General features: G+C 41.7%; 1 protein-coding gene across 2 annotated transcripts in view; it reads right to left on the bottom strand.

Moving 5' to 3' along the window:
- PIEZO1 (piezo type mechanosensitive ion channel component 1 (Er blood group)) overlaps positions 1-17,437 on the bottom strand; it is a 901,942-nt gene that overhangs the window by 296,438 nt on the left and 588,067 nt on the right. For both annotated transcript variants that reach the window (XM_086945809.1, XM_086945810.1), the window contains exons 9-10: positions 16,110-16,208; positions 9,530-9,611 (exon numbers count right to left, since the gene is read on the bottom strand). In XM_086945809.1, the coding sequence (XP_086801935.1) occupies positions 9,530-9,611; positions 16,110-16,208 (181 nt within the window). The remainder of the gene's footprint in view (positions 1-9,529; positions 9,612-16,109; positions 16,209-17,437) is intronic.

Here is a 17,437-nt window from a genome sequence, read left to right as displayed (position 1 = left end):
AAAAGGGGAAGAAAGGTTTGCATTCATATAGCACCGGTTACCCCTGATGGGTGATGAAGCGCTTTTCTGGCGAGTAGCACGCCACTCCGGAACCCATAAAGGATTAGTGTTGAAAATTAATATAGTGAAATATGAAGTAATTTGAGAAGTGGATATGTTATTCAGTTATTTGGATAGAGAAGGGTAGGTGGCGGGATAGAAGAGGGAAAGAGGTTTGTATTTATATAGCGCTTGCTACCCCTGATGGGGTTTTGAAGCGCTTTTTTATGTCGAGTAGCACGCTTCCCTTTCTTTGTTTCCTTGTCTAGCGCTTTTTTGTACATATACATATCTTCTTTTTTTACATATTTAATATTGGTGGTCAGCACTCTCAAGGGATATGAAGGCACAGAGAACTAAAGTGATTTGCGTTTAATAAACTCATTTTATAAATAAGTGTGGAGGCTGTATTGAGAATTCGGGACCAACGAATCCTCAGGCGCTACTACTTGTTATACTATTGTTATAGATATTGCTTTTGTCCTTCCCCCATCATATTGTAAAGTGCTCTGTCATCCCTCGAGATCTTATTCGCGCTATATAAAACTTTATAAATAAATTAAATTAAATACCTAATCTTCAGGACTGGTAGCTGCGTGCGCCACCACGCCGTGAAATGAAATGGGATTGGATATGTATTTTCACCACAGAAAATTACAGCCACGTGTACCGCCTCAATTCGAAACCGAATCCGAAGAAATGAATAGGGACCATGATTCCTGACAACTACGAAATTGTAACTATGGACGTCTGAGGCCTTCTTCCGTCACTACTGCTCCTGTGATCGAGGCGGACCAGCAGCAGCGCCGTACAGTGCCACCAGGGGGCACACAACTACCATTACTGAGTTTGGAAAAATGTTCTATTATTACAAATATACTTATTTGTTTATTAACATTATCAGCTACAAAAAAAGGATTTTAACAAATAAAGCATTGGCAAAGCCAATATTTTTGCTCTTGGCAAACCCGTGCAATGAATATTTATTGTATTTTTTGTTGTAAACGGATGGTACAAAAGATATGCTCCCATCTAAAGTGGCTATTATATGTTTGCACCAAAAAATACGATTAAAAACAATAAGTGAGGTGGTTGGTTTACTAGTTATGCTTTGCAACTAAAAGGCTTTCAGTTGCACCATACCTTTAAGTATCATTAATGCTTATGAAGAGAAGAACAAATCCCGACTTTGCTAAGTACTCGTACTGCAGGCAGCTTTGATGTTACAATGTCAGTGAAACACGTACACACAGCAACTATGCACTAGAAGTGAAGGTAAAGTAACCAAATGCCATTTAGAGATAATATTAAAAATATATATAAAAAGCACACTTTGTATCAAATTTGCCCCTGAATAAAAAATTAACTATTTTTTGTGCAGTCACTCAAAGTGAGGGGAGACAATAGGTAGTGTGGGCTGACCCTATGCTCTATGCTGTTGTGTGCGAACGCAAAATGCCAATGACAATTTAGCAGATCGATGGATGGAGCCCAATGACCCAAAAGGCCTCTGGGTATATGTCTTATGTATGTATTAATTAAAATCATCACAGTCAACCACAATTATAATAAAGATTAGGCGTATCTGTTTGAAGACAAGGAACCTACTCTACTGACTCTAAAACAGATATACAAATACTTTCCATTTAAAAACTCTAAGACAATATAAATACGATAATCAGGTCGGAAGGTATCTAAATCTAGGTTTTAGAAAAACAATAGACAGGTGAAACAGCTAAGGCGGCGTCTAAGCACTGGAGAAGAATGTTTCATTAGCACAACATCGTGCATTAACCAGTCTGTAACCCGACATGGCTTTGAGGATGGCCTGGCTGAGGCAGAATGGATGCGTTTATTAGATATGGCTTGAGAGTCAGCTTTGTACAGGACCTATTGTAGCATCCTCCCCAGCCTGGATACAAGGAAATGATCACGCCACAAACGCAGCTTGGAACTACACGTCTTAACGTGCAACCATTAACTGAACATTCTAAATCACGATTTCCGTTCCCCAATGCCACTGTTGTTAGGAGTCTGTCGGGAAACACAAGGGTTGTGCCATCTCTAACTTACAAGACACTATATCTACCCCTTTGTTCAATTAAAAAGTACCAATAATATATATATCTACATTGCAACTCTTCAATAAGTCATTTTGGTGCTTGAATCCATTGCCCAGATCTGGTCATGTGAGGCTAGGGAGATACTGGACAAACCTCCATGACTGGCACTGGCAACATCGGTACAGTCATTGGGCCCTCTGGATTCTCAGGAGGACAAGTCTCACTCCTGACATCTGGAGTTGGTGAAGGTCTACGCAGGTGCTTGAAATGAGAAGAATTTGCTGTAATGGACTTTCCAGGACGGTGAGCAGTCACCCTGTCCTTTACTAGTCAGAACCCTCAGTGGGCCAGCATCGAAAGGAGCCTCAGACTTGCATTTCCGTTTCTGCCTGATGATAACTTGGTCTCCTCTGTTGAATACAGTGCTCCGAGCACTGCCGCATCTATCCGCAAAGGTCTTCATTTTGCATTTGTGCCATGAGTCAGTGGTTTGAAGTTTTTCAATGTCAATAGATCTCTCAGTGGTCCATTGTGGCAATTTGGTTCCTATGGCTCTCCTAAGATTTAAGGTGGCAGGGCTATCACCCGCGGTAGAACGGTGAGTTGCCCTGTATGCACAAAGTGTAGACTGAAGGACTTGTTTGAGTCAAAGCTTTTACAGCGCAACGCACTGAACGGCCTTCTTGAGGGTGCTCATAAATGTTTCAACAACATCATTTGCCTGTATCAAGAGAGGTGAGCTGTTCCGATGCTTGACATTTAAATGAGTGAGAAAGTTTTTTAATTCTCGACTATTGGAAGGTGCGCCATTGTCATATTTCAAAATTAAATGAACACCCCATGTTGTGAAAATACATTTTTAGTCTCTCAATGTCTTTGTCCTGAGTAGTCGACTACAGATCTTCCATAAAGGAGAAAACAGGAATAATCATCAGCAATCACTAGCCGATATCGATTGTCAAGGGGTCTAAAGAAATCAATTGCAATCTGCTCCCATGCATGCTTTGGGAGATCAGACATGCTTAACAGATGTGAGGTTGTCTTGGACTACTAACAGTTGCACAAATGACATGCCTTTAAAACTTTTTCAAATCTTTCATCAGACGAGGGTACCACACTCTGTCCCGTAAAGCTCGTTTCATAGCAACAACTCCATGGTGCCCCTCATGTGCCAGTTCAATAACTTGTTGTCTCAGACTCTCGGGTATGACAATTCTTAAGCCTGGTAAGATGATGCCTTCTGGGGTAACTGAAAGTTCTTCTTGCACATTTTTTTATTTCTGGTATTCAAGGTCATCATGAAGAGGTTTAGTATGTTTTCGCCACGATTGGTGTGTAATAATGTCAGAGTATTAGCACATCTTTTGAGATGTCCAGTGTGCTGGGCAAGGATGGCACCCAACCCCACTGGGCTTGCATCAACAACAACCTCCATATGCAATTTCAGGTCAAAGTATGCCATTTCAATTGCATGGTTGATTTTCTTGAAGCTGGGTTCACATTTACTTTACAATTGAAATGGAACATTTTGGTTCATTACGTCTCTCCATAGGGCACTTACAGTGGCAAAGTCACGTTTATACCCTGAACAGTAACTGGCCATACGAAGGAATTATCGCAGCCTATTTGCATCTTGTGAGGGAGACGTGGCTGACAAGGCCAGTACTTTATTTGGATCTGGAGTCATTCCCCCTTCAGAAAAGATGTAACCAAATTTGGTTTTATGAAATTCTCACTTTTCTGTATTTAAAGTGAGACCTGCATCAGCAAGTATACAACAACTTGTGTAAGAGCTTTTATCATGTTCCTTTCCTGTGGCCCCAAAAACTAGCAGGTGATCACTGTAATTGAACGCATTTGTGACTGGCTGTATCATGCAAATAAAGACATCCAGAGAAGTTCTGCAGCTGGTGACACTCTAAACGTAGCCTTTCATATTGAAAAAAACAACACGAGTCCAAAAGATAGCAATGTACCTGCAGCTCTCTTTGAGTTCTAACTAGTGATACCCTTGGCTCAAATCAAGGCGGGAAAAGACTTTAGCTCCATTCAGCTGCGTAATCATGACAGCAATGCACAGACCTGCATGTCGTTCTCTTTTGAATGCCTTGTTTACTTGGCACATATCAATGTAGATGCGCACGGCTCTTCCTCTATCCTTTTTTGGCATTACAACGATGGATAATACCCATAGTATCGGACCGGTGGACCGCTCAATGATGTGCTTTAATAGTGGCTCAAGTTTTTTTCAACAACCCCATGTAAATGAAATGCAATTTGACGAGGCTATTGAACAATAGGACGGATGTCCTCATTTATGGGAGGTTCCACTTTCATGGTCTTCCTAATCCATGACACAAGGATGGAAACTGATTCACTATTTCATGCAGGCATTAACATTGTAGTTTACAGAAACTAGCACCATCAAAAGCAGGACTGAAACTGAGTAAACATGCACTTGATGAAGTCCCTGGCAAGACATGAATTGCTGCTTGTACTTTCTTCTTTTTATGTTCCACAGTTGCTATGAATCCACCTTGACTTTGCAGTGGCATCAAAGCAGATGATGTATACACTTTGATTTTCAACTGGCTTAAATGGGGCTCTGAAGACAGTTCATTCTACTTTTCCTTTGCCATTATGTTTATTGACGAGCCACTGTCTATGATAAAAGGTATGGAGCACGCATTCACTTTCAGTGTGATCTTAGGACAGTGTCCGAATGAATTTCACACTTTCACTTGTTGACCTAGCTTTGACCTGCATTTTTCCTTGCAAGAAGCTAATCCCACATGTGAAGGATGTTCAGCTGTCAACACTGATATTGCAAATCCATCTTCCTCACTGTCGCTTGATAAGGACAGTGACAAACTCTTTCTACTTACCTCAACTCATGTTGCCGCTTGGCCTTGTAGGTGTGCCTACAGCATCGAGTCTTACATGTAAAAAATACACAAACCAGGGGACTCAACCCACCAGGTTGCCAAAAACCTGGAAAAATCACCCTAGTGCCAAAATGTCATGAAACATTGTAACAATAGATTCTACAAATTGGAGAGTCCAAATAAGCAAAACATAACACTGTTTGAATGAAAAAACAATTACATTTATATGTTGAACTTCTCAATACAATATTACTTTTATTAGCTTTGATTTTTGTTTGGCAAGTTCGTATCTTCATGTAGTAGGTAACATTACTTCAAAAATGTAGTACTCCTACTTCAAAATGTCATGGATATAGTATAGTCAAACAATTTCAATAGAGTCACTTTCCATTCATTTCAAGTGCAAATATTGGCCTTTTTGATATTGAATAGCACACGTTTCGTGGCTTGAAGTGAACTGCTGCTTCTTCAGGGCTTAATAAAATCTCTTCACTAGCTATACCATAGGAATATCCTTTAAAAAACTGCAAATGTTCTCTTTTATTTCCATCATCACAGTAATCCTTCCAAAACACGTAGATCATAAAAAAGATTCTAGCATGTCTAGGATTGTTTTAAATAAGGCAATTTGCTTATCCCAGCAGGCCACCGTAGCTGTAATGGCCTCTGATCCCAGTGAGTTACAATTTGTGCCCCATCTCATTAATACTTATGAGGCAGGTTGGATTGTGACCCCCTATATTTCCTAATCTTAAGTAACAATCTGCGAGGGTGTTCTGGTGCTGAGCAGATGTGTGCGTCTAGCCCTGCCTGTGGTAGATTGGATAATGGAAAAGCCAGGTCTTCAGCTTCTTGCAGAATTCAAGAAGAGGGAAGTATGCTCTGATGTGGAATGGGATTTAGGAGCATTGTAAGATAATGTCCGTCTTCCGATCTAACTCTGTGTATGCTTGGGATGTGTGCAAGTAAGAGTCCTTTGGAGCGCAGGTGTCTAGGTGGTTGTTGGAAGAAGATGCGATTGTTCAGGTAGGTGAGGTCTGAGTAGTGTAGAGTGCAGAATGTGTGTGAAGAGTTTGAATTGAGCAGGTTTGTGTATTAAGAGCCAGTGGAGCTTGCTGAGGTGTGGTGTGATGCAAGTTATGTATGGGAGGGTGAGGAGGAGTCTGGCTGTAGAGTTCTAGATGGTGTGTAGTCTTCCAGTGAGTTGCTTGTGATCTTGGCCTAAAGGGTGTTCCCATAGTCCAACCTTCTGATGTCTAGGGCGAGAGTGACCATTTTGCTGGTGTTTTTTGTGAGCTATTTGAAAATCCTAAGCATCTTCGAGGTGTGGAAGCAGGATACAGTGGTGGCTTTGACCTGTGCAGTCATGTCCAATTTGCTGTTGAAGATTATTCAGAGGTTCCTGCTATGGGACCTGGCTGTGTGTCGGAGTTCCCCTGGTCACCAGTTGGAGTCCCATGGTGACGCGTTCTTGCAGAAGATCACTACTTCTATCTTGTTGCTGTTTATTTTAAGACAGTTGGCTTTCATCCAGTTAGTGACTTCAGTCATGCGGGCAGTGAACTGGTTTCTTGCTCTGGGTGTCCTGTCCGAGAGGGAGAAAATGAGTTGCAGGCCATCAGCATAGTAGAAGATGTTGATGTGTACATGGATGACATTGGCCAGAGGGATCATGTATGCACTAAAGAGAGTGGAGTTGAGCGATGAACCTTGAGGCACTCTACAGAGGAGTATGCTGGCTTTTGAGGAGTAGGGTGCCAGGCTGACTGCTTGTGTGCTATCCGTTAAGAAGGAGCAGATGCAACAGAGAGAGGGTCCTTGGATACAAAACTCGTGCAGGCATCTGATGAGAATGGATTGTGAGACCATGTAAAAAGCTGCTGAGAGGTCCAGGAGAATGAGGGTGTCCATGTCTCCTCTATCAAGGATAATGTGGATGCCATCTGTAGTGGTGATGAGTGTTGTTTCTGTATTGTGGTTCAGTCTGAATTCGGACTGTTTGGCATTTAGGAGCTAATGGTTGCTGAGGTGGTAGGTATGGCGTCGGTAGATTAGTTTCTCCAAGACCTTTACCTTGCATGGTATGTAGCTGGAAAGTGTGGCTGGGTCATAGAATGGCTTCTTTAGCAGGGCCTGATGGTGGCTTGTTTTCAGGTAACCAGGGATGTGGCCGAGTCCATGGAGACATTAAGGATGGGTGTTATGCTTCGTTGATCAGTAGGAGTCCCTTGGTAAAGGTCTGGTGGGGGCAAGGGTCAGATGAAGCCCTCAAGTGAATGTTCTTCATGGCAACACTGAAGTGGACTGTGGTGATAACAGACCTCGAGGTCAGGGTTTATTCATCGGTAGTGTTGGGAAATTGAGCTGTGATGATGACGGGGTCCAGTTGAGGACAGGGGCTGCTGTATATCGAGGTGATTTTGCTACAAAAGAACAGAGCAGAAGAGCTTGTGGCAAAGATCTTGAGAGGTGGTGATGTTGCTAGAGGTTGCAGGAAGTGTGGTGAAACCTTTCATGATGGCCAAGATTTTGTTGCTGTTGTTAGTGCTGTTGCTGATGCAATCTGAAAGAGCTGTGCACTTGGTATTCTTTATCTGCTGGTGGTAGCCTCCAGGGTTGATTTGATGAGGTCTTTATCTGCGGTGTCTTGACTTCTCCATGTATGCTCCAGTTGCTTGCAGTGGTGTTTCATCAGCCTGAGTTCCTCTGCATATCAGTTGGTCTGTGTCCGGACTCTTGTGCTTGGTTGCACTAAAGGGGAACTGGGGTGTTGGTGTATGCAGTGATCCAGTTGGGGAGGCTCTTGATTACTTTTGGCTAGTTGCTGGTGTACTCGCAGGGCCAACTTTAGAGCTGGTGGTGCCCGGTATGGCAATCTTTTTTGGCATCTCTCATGTCCTCCTTCTCCACGACATGCCACTCTTTGATGACACTTCATATATCACAGTTTTATATTATAATTGTAACTTATGAACTGCAATCAACAAAAGGCTCTCTGTAACAAAAGCAGAACCCCACTGAGCTAGCCCCATAAAATACAGTTTTGTAATCAGCATTGTGCACGTTCTTTGGAGCAGGCAGAATACCTTCTGTGGTACTTAAGGAGTCAAAACTGCCACTTGACAAAACTCAGATCTCTCTCCAGCAAGAACATTAATCACCAGTTATCTTGACATTTTTACTGCTGTCTGAAAACTACTGGACACACAAGGAACTCTGCAGTAGGTGCTTTTAAATCAGTAAGTTATTTCTAAACAGAGCGCCCCTCACACCAAGTGCGGCTGTACCACCATAAAGCCGGCCCTGTGTGCTTGGTCTGGTGCTCAGAGAGGGTGGAAGCCAACTCCTCTTCTGTGATGCTTTTCTAACTGCGGCGGGCAGTTCCGGTGGTGGTGAAACTGTGGTGATGCGAGATGGGTATGCAGATACAGATGAAGGTGTGGTCTGTCCAGGTCAAAGTTGCTGGGTTGTTGACTGAGAGGTTGCTGACTGAGGAAAAATCGGATCCAGTAGGTGTCTGGCGGTGTGGATGGGATTGGTAACATGCTGTGTGAAGCCGACGTTTCTGAAGTTTTCTAGAAGGGCCGCAGAGCTTGGGAGGGTGCGGTTCTTGCTGTGTACTTATGCTCAACTCTTCTGTCCCTAAACATGCAGTAACACTTCGAATTTATTTTGAAAGGACAGGAGTTCAGTACTCAATTTCTCCTGGTGGAGGCAGGTGCTGGGTCCAGGCACTAATTTTTAGGGACTATGACCTATTTAATAACCTCAGACTTTGACCCACACAAGTGAGAGAAAGACAGAAATTGTTGAAAAGACGAAGAACAAAAAATATGAAATCAGCAGCAAAGGGATGAAAAAAAAACCTTGTAGGAGTGAGATAAAGAGACTGAAAATCTAGGGTGGTGGAGGAAAGAAGCATGAGGTGGAATCAAGTCAACCTCGCCTTAATATTCAGCAACCCCCGGCATTTGGCAGCATTGGCAACGGCCTATTAAGAAAAACTTTGGGCATCTGCACTAATTTATTTATTTAGCACAAAATAAGTACTTCCAGAGTCCAGCAGTGGAGTTTCCTCAAGTATACTGTTCCAGAGATCGAGGAAACGACAATGCTGGATTCTCTTTCAGAATAGCATTTTCTTTCAAAATAAATACGAGGATTTGTTATTATAACCCTATTCCATGTCAGTCCTAACGTCTCTGATATCATTTGTCATATATTTCAAATCTATTGTGGACGTGCCTTTAAATGTATCTCTATCTATCCATCTATTGACTTTTAATCAAGACATTTTATTCCTATAAACATTTGTAGAAGAAAAAATAAAATAATAATGTCAGTCTTTGAAAGAGTTCTTTCAAATTGAAACCAAAATGAACATAATTTGCTTTAAAAAGCTGCCATTGCGTTTGCCCTCCATGTCCACCAAGCCTTACTTTCCCCATCCAAGGGAAATATGTTCTGCTTAACACATCCATCTTTATAACCTCTCCAGCTCATCTTCTAACCCCTCCCTCACACCCCACTACCACCACTTACCCTCATCTTGCTGGTGAGAGAATGATGTCACTGGAACTGAGCTAGTTTCTGGGTCTGATCCTCCAGCCGCTGCCAGCATTGGCTGCAGAAACACAAGGAACATGAGATATAGAATATGACATGTTAAGGAGGGGAAGACATTATTTCTGAGGCAATGGAATGCTCCAAAAAACTAAACAATACATGCAAATAATGCACCATCACACAGAAGTTGAACTTATTCACTAAAACACATATCGGAAAAAATACTGGCTTGAGAAGGACAGTCACCAGATCAAATGCAAATCAACCAAAGGCAAGCACGGCAACTCAGAAGTTCGAGGCAAGAGGACGAAAAATTAGATAGAGGCAAAAGCAATGAAATAGTAAAGAAGGGACATGTATAGAAAATAAACAAAAGACAACAAAAAGACAAAGACAATGAGTAAGAGGCGAAAGAAAACACAAATTCACTATATGTAAGGACAAAAAACGAAGACAATATAAACAGTGTGAATAAAGCCATCCAAGAGGAAAAACCAGGCAAGAGCACAAAATGCAACACAGACTTCTACTAACCAGTCAATAGAGACATGAGAAAATACGAAGAGAAAACTGAGAAGCACGTGCAAAAGGACAAAAGAAAAAGTAAGAGGTACAAGCAAAAAAGAGAGGTATTAGGCAACAGGAAAACATAACTGGGAAAAAATAACGTAACTAATAAGATAACAGAGCATTAACGATGGGTAAAGGCAAGCACACAAACTGGATGTCTTTAACCTTGTTCCATAAGGACAGAAATCATGTTAGATGTGACGCACATGTGGCATAAACCAAAAAAAAAGACAACAGCTAAAGGTAAGAAAATGGCAAGAACACGAAACATTAACACAGATGCAAGAACAACAAAATATCAAGTTAGAGGCAGGAGCTCAAACTAATTAGCCAGAGGCAACAGCAAATTCAAAACCACAGAGGCAAAGGAAAAAAGAAACCGAGGTTGGAGAAAAAAGCATGGTAACAGAGGCAACACCAAATACTAACACAATGAAGACATGAGCGAACCAATGTGAAAGGGGCAAGATACAAGAAAAAAACAAAATTGGTAGAGGCAGGAGCACAAGTCAAATTAATATAGATGAGGGAAACAGATGAGACCAAAGCAGGAACAAACATCAAACGTGATCCCTACAAGAACTCTAATCTGAGAAAGGAAATACAAAATTAAAAGACAGAAACAAAAACAGACACGTATGAGACAGAGGAAAGTAAACATACAATACATAAAGAAATAGAACAAAATAGAAAGCAACGATTAAGAGTAAAGACTAAAGTGATGGAGTGAGCACCAAAAGCAGCAAGACAAATGCAATAGCAAACACAAAGGACATAAAGGCAACAACAAAGATTGGAAAAAAAAGAAAGAGGAAAGAGCAAACACTAGGGCAATACAGACAATAGCAAAAAACAATTAGCCAAAGGCAAGAGCAAAAATAGAGCTATCAAGAAAAAAGGAGAAAATTGAAGGTTACTTAGGCAAAACCATATACTGAGGCAATAGATAGAAAACAGACAAGAAACCAAACTGATCGATATGCAAGCATAAAGAAGCAAAGCAGGCATGATGGGGGAAAAAGCTACGACCAACTTGGGGAGTAGAAACAAGAGAACGAGGTAAATTTATAGAGGCAGAAGGAGGCAGGGAACACAATTAACTGGTAGAGGCAAGAGACAAATCCAATATGATCTAGAAAAAGAGGCAGAGACAAAAACCGAACCACATACGCTAGAACCAGGAAACAAGGGCAAAAAGGCAATAAAGCACAACAGAAGAAACAGGAAAAATAAGTGAGAGAGAAGCAACCGGACAACTAAAAGATACAGAAAGTAGAGCAAAAAAACACACAAAGGCACAGGTGTTAAAGTATCATGAAGATAATTTAACCAGGAGTTAAAGCTAAGAGTCAATAAAATGATATAGAGGCAAGATAGAAATTAATTGCAAAAAAGTCAAAGAGATAAAGGCAAAAGCAAACCGTCAGATAGAGAAAAAGCAAAATCAAGTTGATAAGAGCAATGATCAGACAGGGAGATTAACTAAAGTGAAGTAGCAAAATACAGGGACATACAGGAAAGATAAAACATCTATGAGATAACGTCTAAATAAAATAAATATTAGAGCAAATAAGCAAATACCAAAATCAACGAGATGCAGAAGATCTTTCGAGTGAAAATCCAGGGTAATAAACAAAGACCGGGAGGACAGAAACTTGGTAAAATGATTAAATTAAAGACAAAGAAGATGCAAACAAGGCAATTATAGCAATTAATAAAACAAAGATGGAGAACATAAAATGAACAATGAGTTTGAAGCTAGAATAATACCCCAGAGCAACAAAGGACACAGCAAGGGTGCACACAACTTAGCAAGGTCAAAAGGGAAATGGCTACAGCAGTGAGAACAAAGAAATAATGGTAAAAGTAAAGTACACGGATAATCTTGTAAAAAATGTGAAAAAATAAGCACAAGGAAACAGTGGTAAAGTAGGAGGCAGCAAGGCAAGTGTGCAAGCAATAAAGACACAAACTAAACAAGATAGAAACAGAGAAAGGATGAATGCAAAATAAACTCTAAGATAGTGACCGACTATTAAAAAAACAATTTACATTCATAAGTTAAAAATATAGGAGTTTAAAAGTGAGATAATGGAAAAAGAAGTGAAAGGAGGAGATAGTCGCCAGAAAAAAAGCAAACAATATAAAGTGCAAGTGTAAAAAACGTGTAAGAGGCACGATCAAAAGAGAACATGGACGCACCATGTATAGTTAGTTCATACTATTAGTATCTTAACTAGCACCATATAATGTGGTGTAGGCACCGTCTCATAAGGCACTACCAGAAACCTCCTAAAGTTTCATGTAACAAGGCCAAAAGTGCAAGCAGGCTCTCCTGATCACACAGCTCTAGCTGGCAGTTTCCTAGGACAACACAAACCGACAGGAATGTACGAAGGACAACATCTCCGTTCTTGAGGAAATACTGGACACAAGCACTGGTATTCAGAGTCTTGTAAAATACCACACGCCACACATTTTTCCCTGTGCAGAATTCACTGGTGATGTTACGTACCATGAAATTTGTAAGACGACAAAAGAGGCCAGAAAGTTGTGTGCCAATTGGATACATAAATTCTGATTATGCAAAGTTTCTCTCATTCCAGCAGGATGCTTAATTAATTACAGGGTAGCCCCACCCATAGGATATACATAGAGTTTTGGCATTTCCCTGGGCAGTATTACCACTCGGTACACATATTGATAAGTTGACGGAAACAGAGGGAGAAGAAGGAATAAGGGTAAAGAGGTGCTGCATTGTCAAGGACTTGATCTTGTTCTTGCGTGGAGCTTCTCCATTCCCAAGGTGTATGGAAATTAGGATGCAGCAAATAAGAAGAGAATGGCAGGAGCAACCAACATTACAGACTCATGGGCATAACTTTATGATATCTGCCACTCCGAATGAGTTTCTGCAGGGGAACAGGTGTCAACAGTGCATTTATGGTACAATGTAGGCCAGGGAACCTTCCTTGCATCTTCCCGAACAGTGGTTGAAGCTCTCCTAAAGAGGACAGTGTGGGCATGCATTCCTTGCATGGGAAGGCCGCATTCAAGAAGTAGCATTTAAACAATCAGCGAGCAATACCAGGGTGCAATGGATGAAATGAAGTCTCTTAAATGGTATTCTCCCCATCTGATGGGAGCAGAGAGTCTGGAAGATGACCTAGCATTGCATGGACAGCCAATAGAAAACATTAGAGCTACTTGGATGTCCTGCTTCAAAAGGATCTCCTCTGCCACAGAAGCACTGTGTGTAGAAAAGAAAGTATAACATCTGGACTCATATGGAATTCCCAGGTAATGTTGGAATACAAAAGGGGCTATTCGCCATCCTGTCTATGTTAAAGACCATCCCTGGGGTATCTGACTGCTTCATTGCAAAAAGGGATTGTCTTTTTTGAAGGATTTCCAAAGTATTAAAAAAGCTAACAAGTAGCCCTACAATATCCAACTAGAAGTCCAGCCGCCATGAGACATGGAAGGGAATGTCAGTAACTGGGCAAGAAAGGGTTTTTCCACAGCACAGTTCAAGTAAAAAAAAAAGAAAAGCCAGTTCCATCTGCACTACGTCCAATGACTAGTTCCACTCTAAGAATGATGCTACCCATCTCAGCTACCGAGATACTAATAAAAGTGGAGTCTGCTGATACAAAGCAAGCCATTGGATAACATACGATTTATAATAGTAGCTAGTACGCCTATGTAGTCCTGCACTCAACATCCATACTCCAAAGTGTTGGACTAGTGCATACACTGCGGTTCCAGCTACCACAGGCCCAATCGTAACTGTACGGTAGAATATGTACAATGTTCATGAAATTAGTGCACACATAGTAATATTGCGAATAGTCCAACCGGTTCAGTCTGAAAATAGTCCCCAAAGATGAAAACTATCCAGGCACCGCATATTTTTCATGTGTATCATTATACTCACTGATGAAAGGCACTAGGGTTTCAAAATTCATACTTCTATATTTGGACCAACTAATTAATAAAGTTGAGCCCATGAACGTTTGAATTATTGAAGCTGTATTTATGACATTCACTAAAGAAACCCAAATATGTCTCAGTCAATACATGACAATATGAAAAAATGAATTGGTTGGGATACCACATCGAGAAACACAAAGAGTTGGGTCATCTTAGTCAAGAAAAGTGGTGCACCGAAGAACTCTCTTCCAGTGGAAGATGGCAGGTATCACCAAGTATAATGGATTCGAGCTATGCAAAGGTTTCTGGTCTAGAGCGGGCGGGTGGGCATATGGATGAGAGTCTCGATTTGGTGGGTGTATGCGGAAGGAGCAAACACAGGCCTTGGTGGAGTCAACATCTGGACTGGCACAGCATCCTTGCTCTTGAAAGACAGGCATCAGTGAGAAGAACAGACTGTGGAGGAAAAACACAGAGACTGACAACCCTCTTCAGAGGTGAAAACATGTTCAGGCGATGGGCTGGAGAGGCAGGGAGTGGAAGGGTGATGCACATTCAGCGGAGGCGCCTACAGTGTGGTGACATCACAACCACACTTTCAGCACTAAGAGAGGCAAACCCAACAGTCTTACAAATGCCGGACTGAAAATTAAAGTGGTCAAGCTTACAGTGGCAAAGACGTAGATAGCAACAATGGTGAACAAAAAAGAAATCAAAGCAAAAGAAAGGAACAAGAGGCCACAGCGAATTAAAAGTTTAAGGCAAGACAAAAGACAAAAAGACAAACGTGACAGAGTTAAACTCTACTGCAAAACATTATTAGTTTTGGCCAGAAACAAATGCAACACCACAAAGACAAAACAATGTAATTGGCAAATGCACTTAGAACCAATACTGTTTCACCTTTGAATGGTGCTTTATGTGCAGGATTGTGATCTGATGAGAGCATCCTTCAAACTGTCTGCATGGAATGCATTTGGAGCTGTATCTTTAGCAGGCCCCTGTCAATGTACACTAAATACTGTTGTTCTCAGGTAGAGAGCGCCCATGTCGCACGGAAGGAGGTACCAAGGGTTGTGGTACAGACTTGTGAGACAGGTGAACATCTGCCCATGTCCTTTGCAGGTGACTTTCAAGACAATGATCACCCAGAACCCAATGCACAAAGGGAAAGAGAAGCTAGAACTCAGGGAAAACTATATATATTTAGTCGTCTTAGCTTTCCTCCAGCTAGGGGACAGCTGGTTCATGTGCTCCATGCGGTCGTGTAAGGTGTGGAAAGAGGGGGTCCCTGAAATAGCCTCATATGCAGCAGGATATCAAGCCAGGCAGTGACTGCTTTATCTAGTACAAGGCTATAATTTGATCAAGGTTACAAGATGACTCCACTTCGTCGGGGGGGGGGGGGGGCACCGTAATACACGTTGTTTTGTTCTTCCTAGTGGTAATCTAGAGTTTCTCTCCAGCTTCTTCGTTCGAGGTGTAACAGGATTTTTGTAATAATTTGGGGGTTTAAATGAATGCTCAAGCATGCTTAGGGTTTCTGATGACTTGGAGTCACATAGGGTAATCTTAATTACTGTGTCTCCAGAACTTTCATACTGTCCTCTCCCAACTGTGTGTAAATTAAATTTAGTAATCACTGTGTCTTGGAGTTTTTGAAAAGCTGTGTGTGCGAGGGCAATGTTTTTGGCTTTGGTAGGGAAGTAGAAAATACATTAAGGGTCATTAGCTTGCCAGGAATAGGCTTAGTAAACCTTGTCCTTAGGGCAGTGGGGTTTGAGTGTGTGTGTTGTGGTGTGTGTTGGGCTGTGCATGTGTGTGTCTCTCGCTCTCTCTGTCTGTCTGTCTGTCATCAACCATGTGCCTTGATGGGAAGGCTAACACCCGGGGAAATTATTATTTTGCTACTATATTAACCTTTTGTGGTAGGATCAGTGGCTTTGCCTGCTGATGTCAGAAAAGACTTCAGTCAAAAATGTAATTACTTAAGACCTGGATCTAATACAGACCCGATGGAGGATTATTGCTCTCCGCACCACCCTGTGCTCACCTTGCACTCCTCTGCCAGGCTGTCCCTGGTCTTGGCCCAGCCCTCCGGATCAGTGAGCTCCACCTTGTCCCCTGCCAGTCTCCGCTTCACAGCATTTCCCTTTTAAATTGCGATACAAACAGAGCCAGCCTAAGATATTATACACATACCAATAGCCACATATAGAAAGTGAAACAATCTATTTGATCACATTGCACACAACTCAAGGTATCAACACAAAAATAAGTTCTTTTTGCTAAGTTATTTTATTAATTTTACCAAAGTGAAGATACCAAACCCTTATGATATGAGAGGTAAAAGTTAAATAAAATAAGCAGCCACAATAGCACCAAGATGAATGCACCACTCCTCCTCCATGAGGTCCTCAAGATAATCCACACAATACTAGGTGAGGACATAAACACAAACTGCTGTACTGACACTTACAAGACACAACAGGGCAAATATTGGCAGAATTCATGGAACAAGAGCAATGGGATTTAATCTGGGCAGTAATGGCGGACAACATTGAACACTCGGTATGTCCTTCACTCCCGGTTCCTTGACTACCGATGCAAGCGTCTTTAATGACATATTATCGATATAGAAAAAATATTCATGAATGGAGGCCAATATGGGGTGTATGAGGGCAAACTTTGCACCCGCTCCTCTGAGGGGAAAGGGGAATCATCGGAACTCCTCTTTCTTTGTACCTTTTATTCCAACACAATGGAGATCCAGGATGTATATTTCAAAGCAAGATAATTCAGGGGACACCAGTGTCATTGTTTTAAGTAGCCTTGACCTTAGTGCAATTGGAAGTACATTCCGTAACCAGACTGTTTAAATGGCACACTCACTGCAACCCCTCTTCTATACATTTACCTTAGCAGAGTCGGACATGCCTTATATTGTTAAATTTTTCATAGGGGCTCGCCTCTCAAGCTCCTTGCAGTTACCCGACTCAGGGGTGTAATGTACATGCCTACAGCTCCTCCAGTTCAGTGGACCTCTCCCTCCAGGAGGAACTAGCCAGGAGTTATTTCCAGGTATCCAGTCAGTGTTTCCAAAACGCAATAATGCTTTAACTAAAACTGACATTATCTTGAGAGGGCATCGCTTAGGGTGAACAGTTATGCAGTGGGTGATTAAAATCAGAGGGGTCCCCCCAAAAATGCTCATGGGGCCTCTTTATTAAGCTCCAACTCCATCGCAGTGGGAGACCAAGACATAGATTTCATAGCTAGACTTATTCTATATTGGCCCTAGCAAGAATGTCCGGTGAGTTGGATAGAGACCAAGATGTATACGTCACAGACAGACTACTAAGAGAACCCATTCTCCAACGT

The sequence above is a fragment of the Lissotriton vulgaris genome, chromosome 12, assembly GCF_964263255.1.
Source record: "Lissotriton vulgaris chromosome 12, aLisVul1.2, whole genome shotgun sequence".
Classification (NCBI taxonomy): domain Eukaryota; kingdom Metazoa; phylum Chordata; class Amphibia; order Caudata; family Salamandridae; genus Lissotriton; species Lissotriton vulgaris.
Note: the sequence above shows the minus strand (reverse complement) of the source record. Positions and strands in the feature narration are given on the sequence as shown.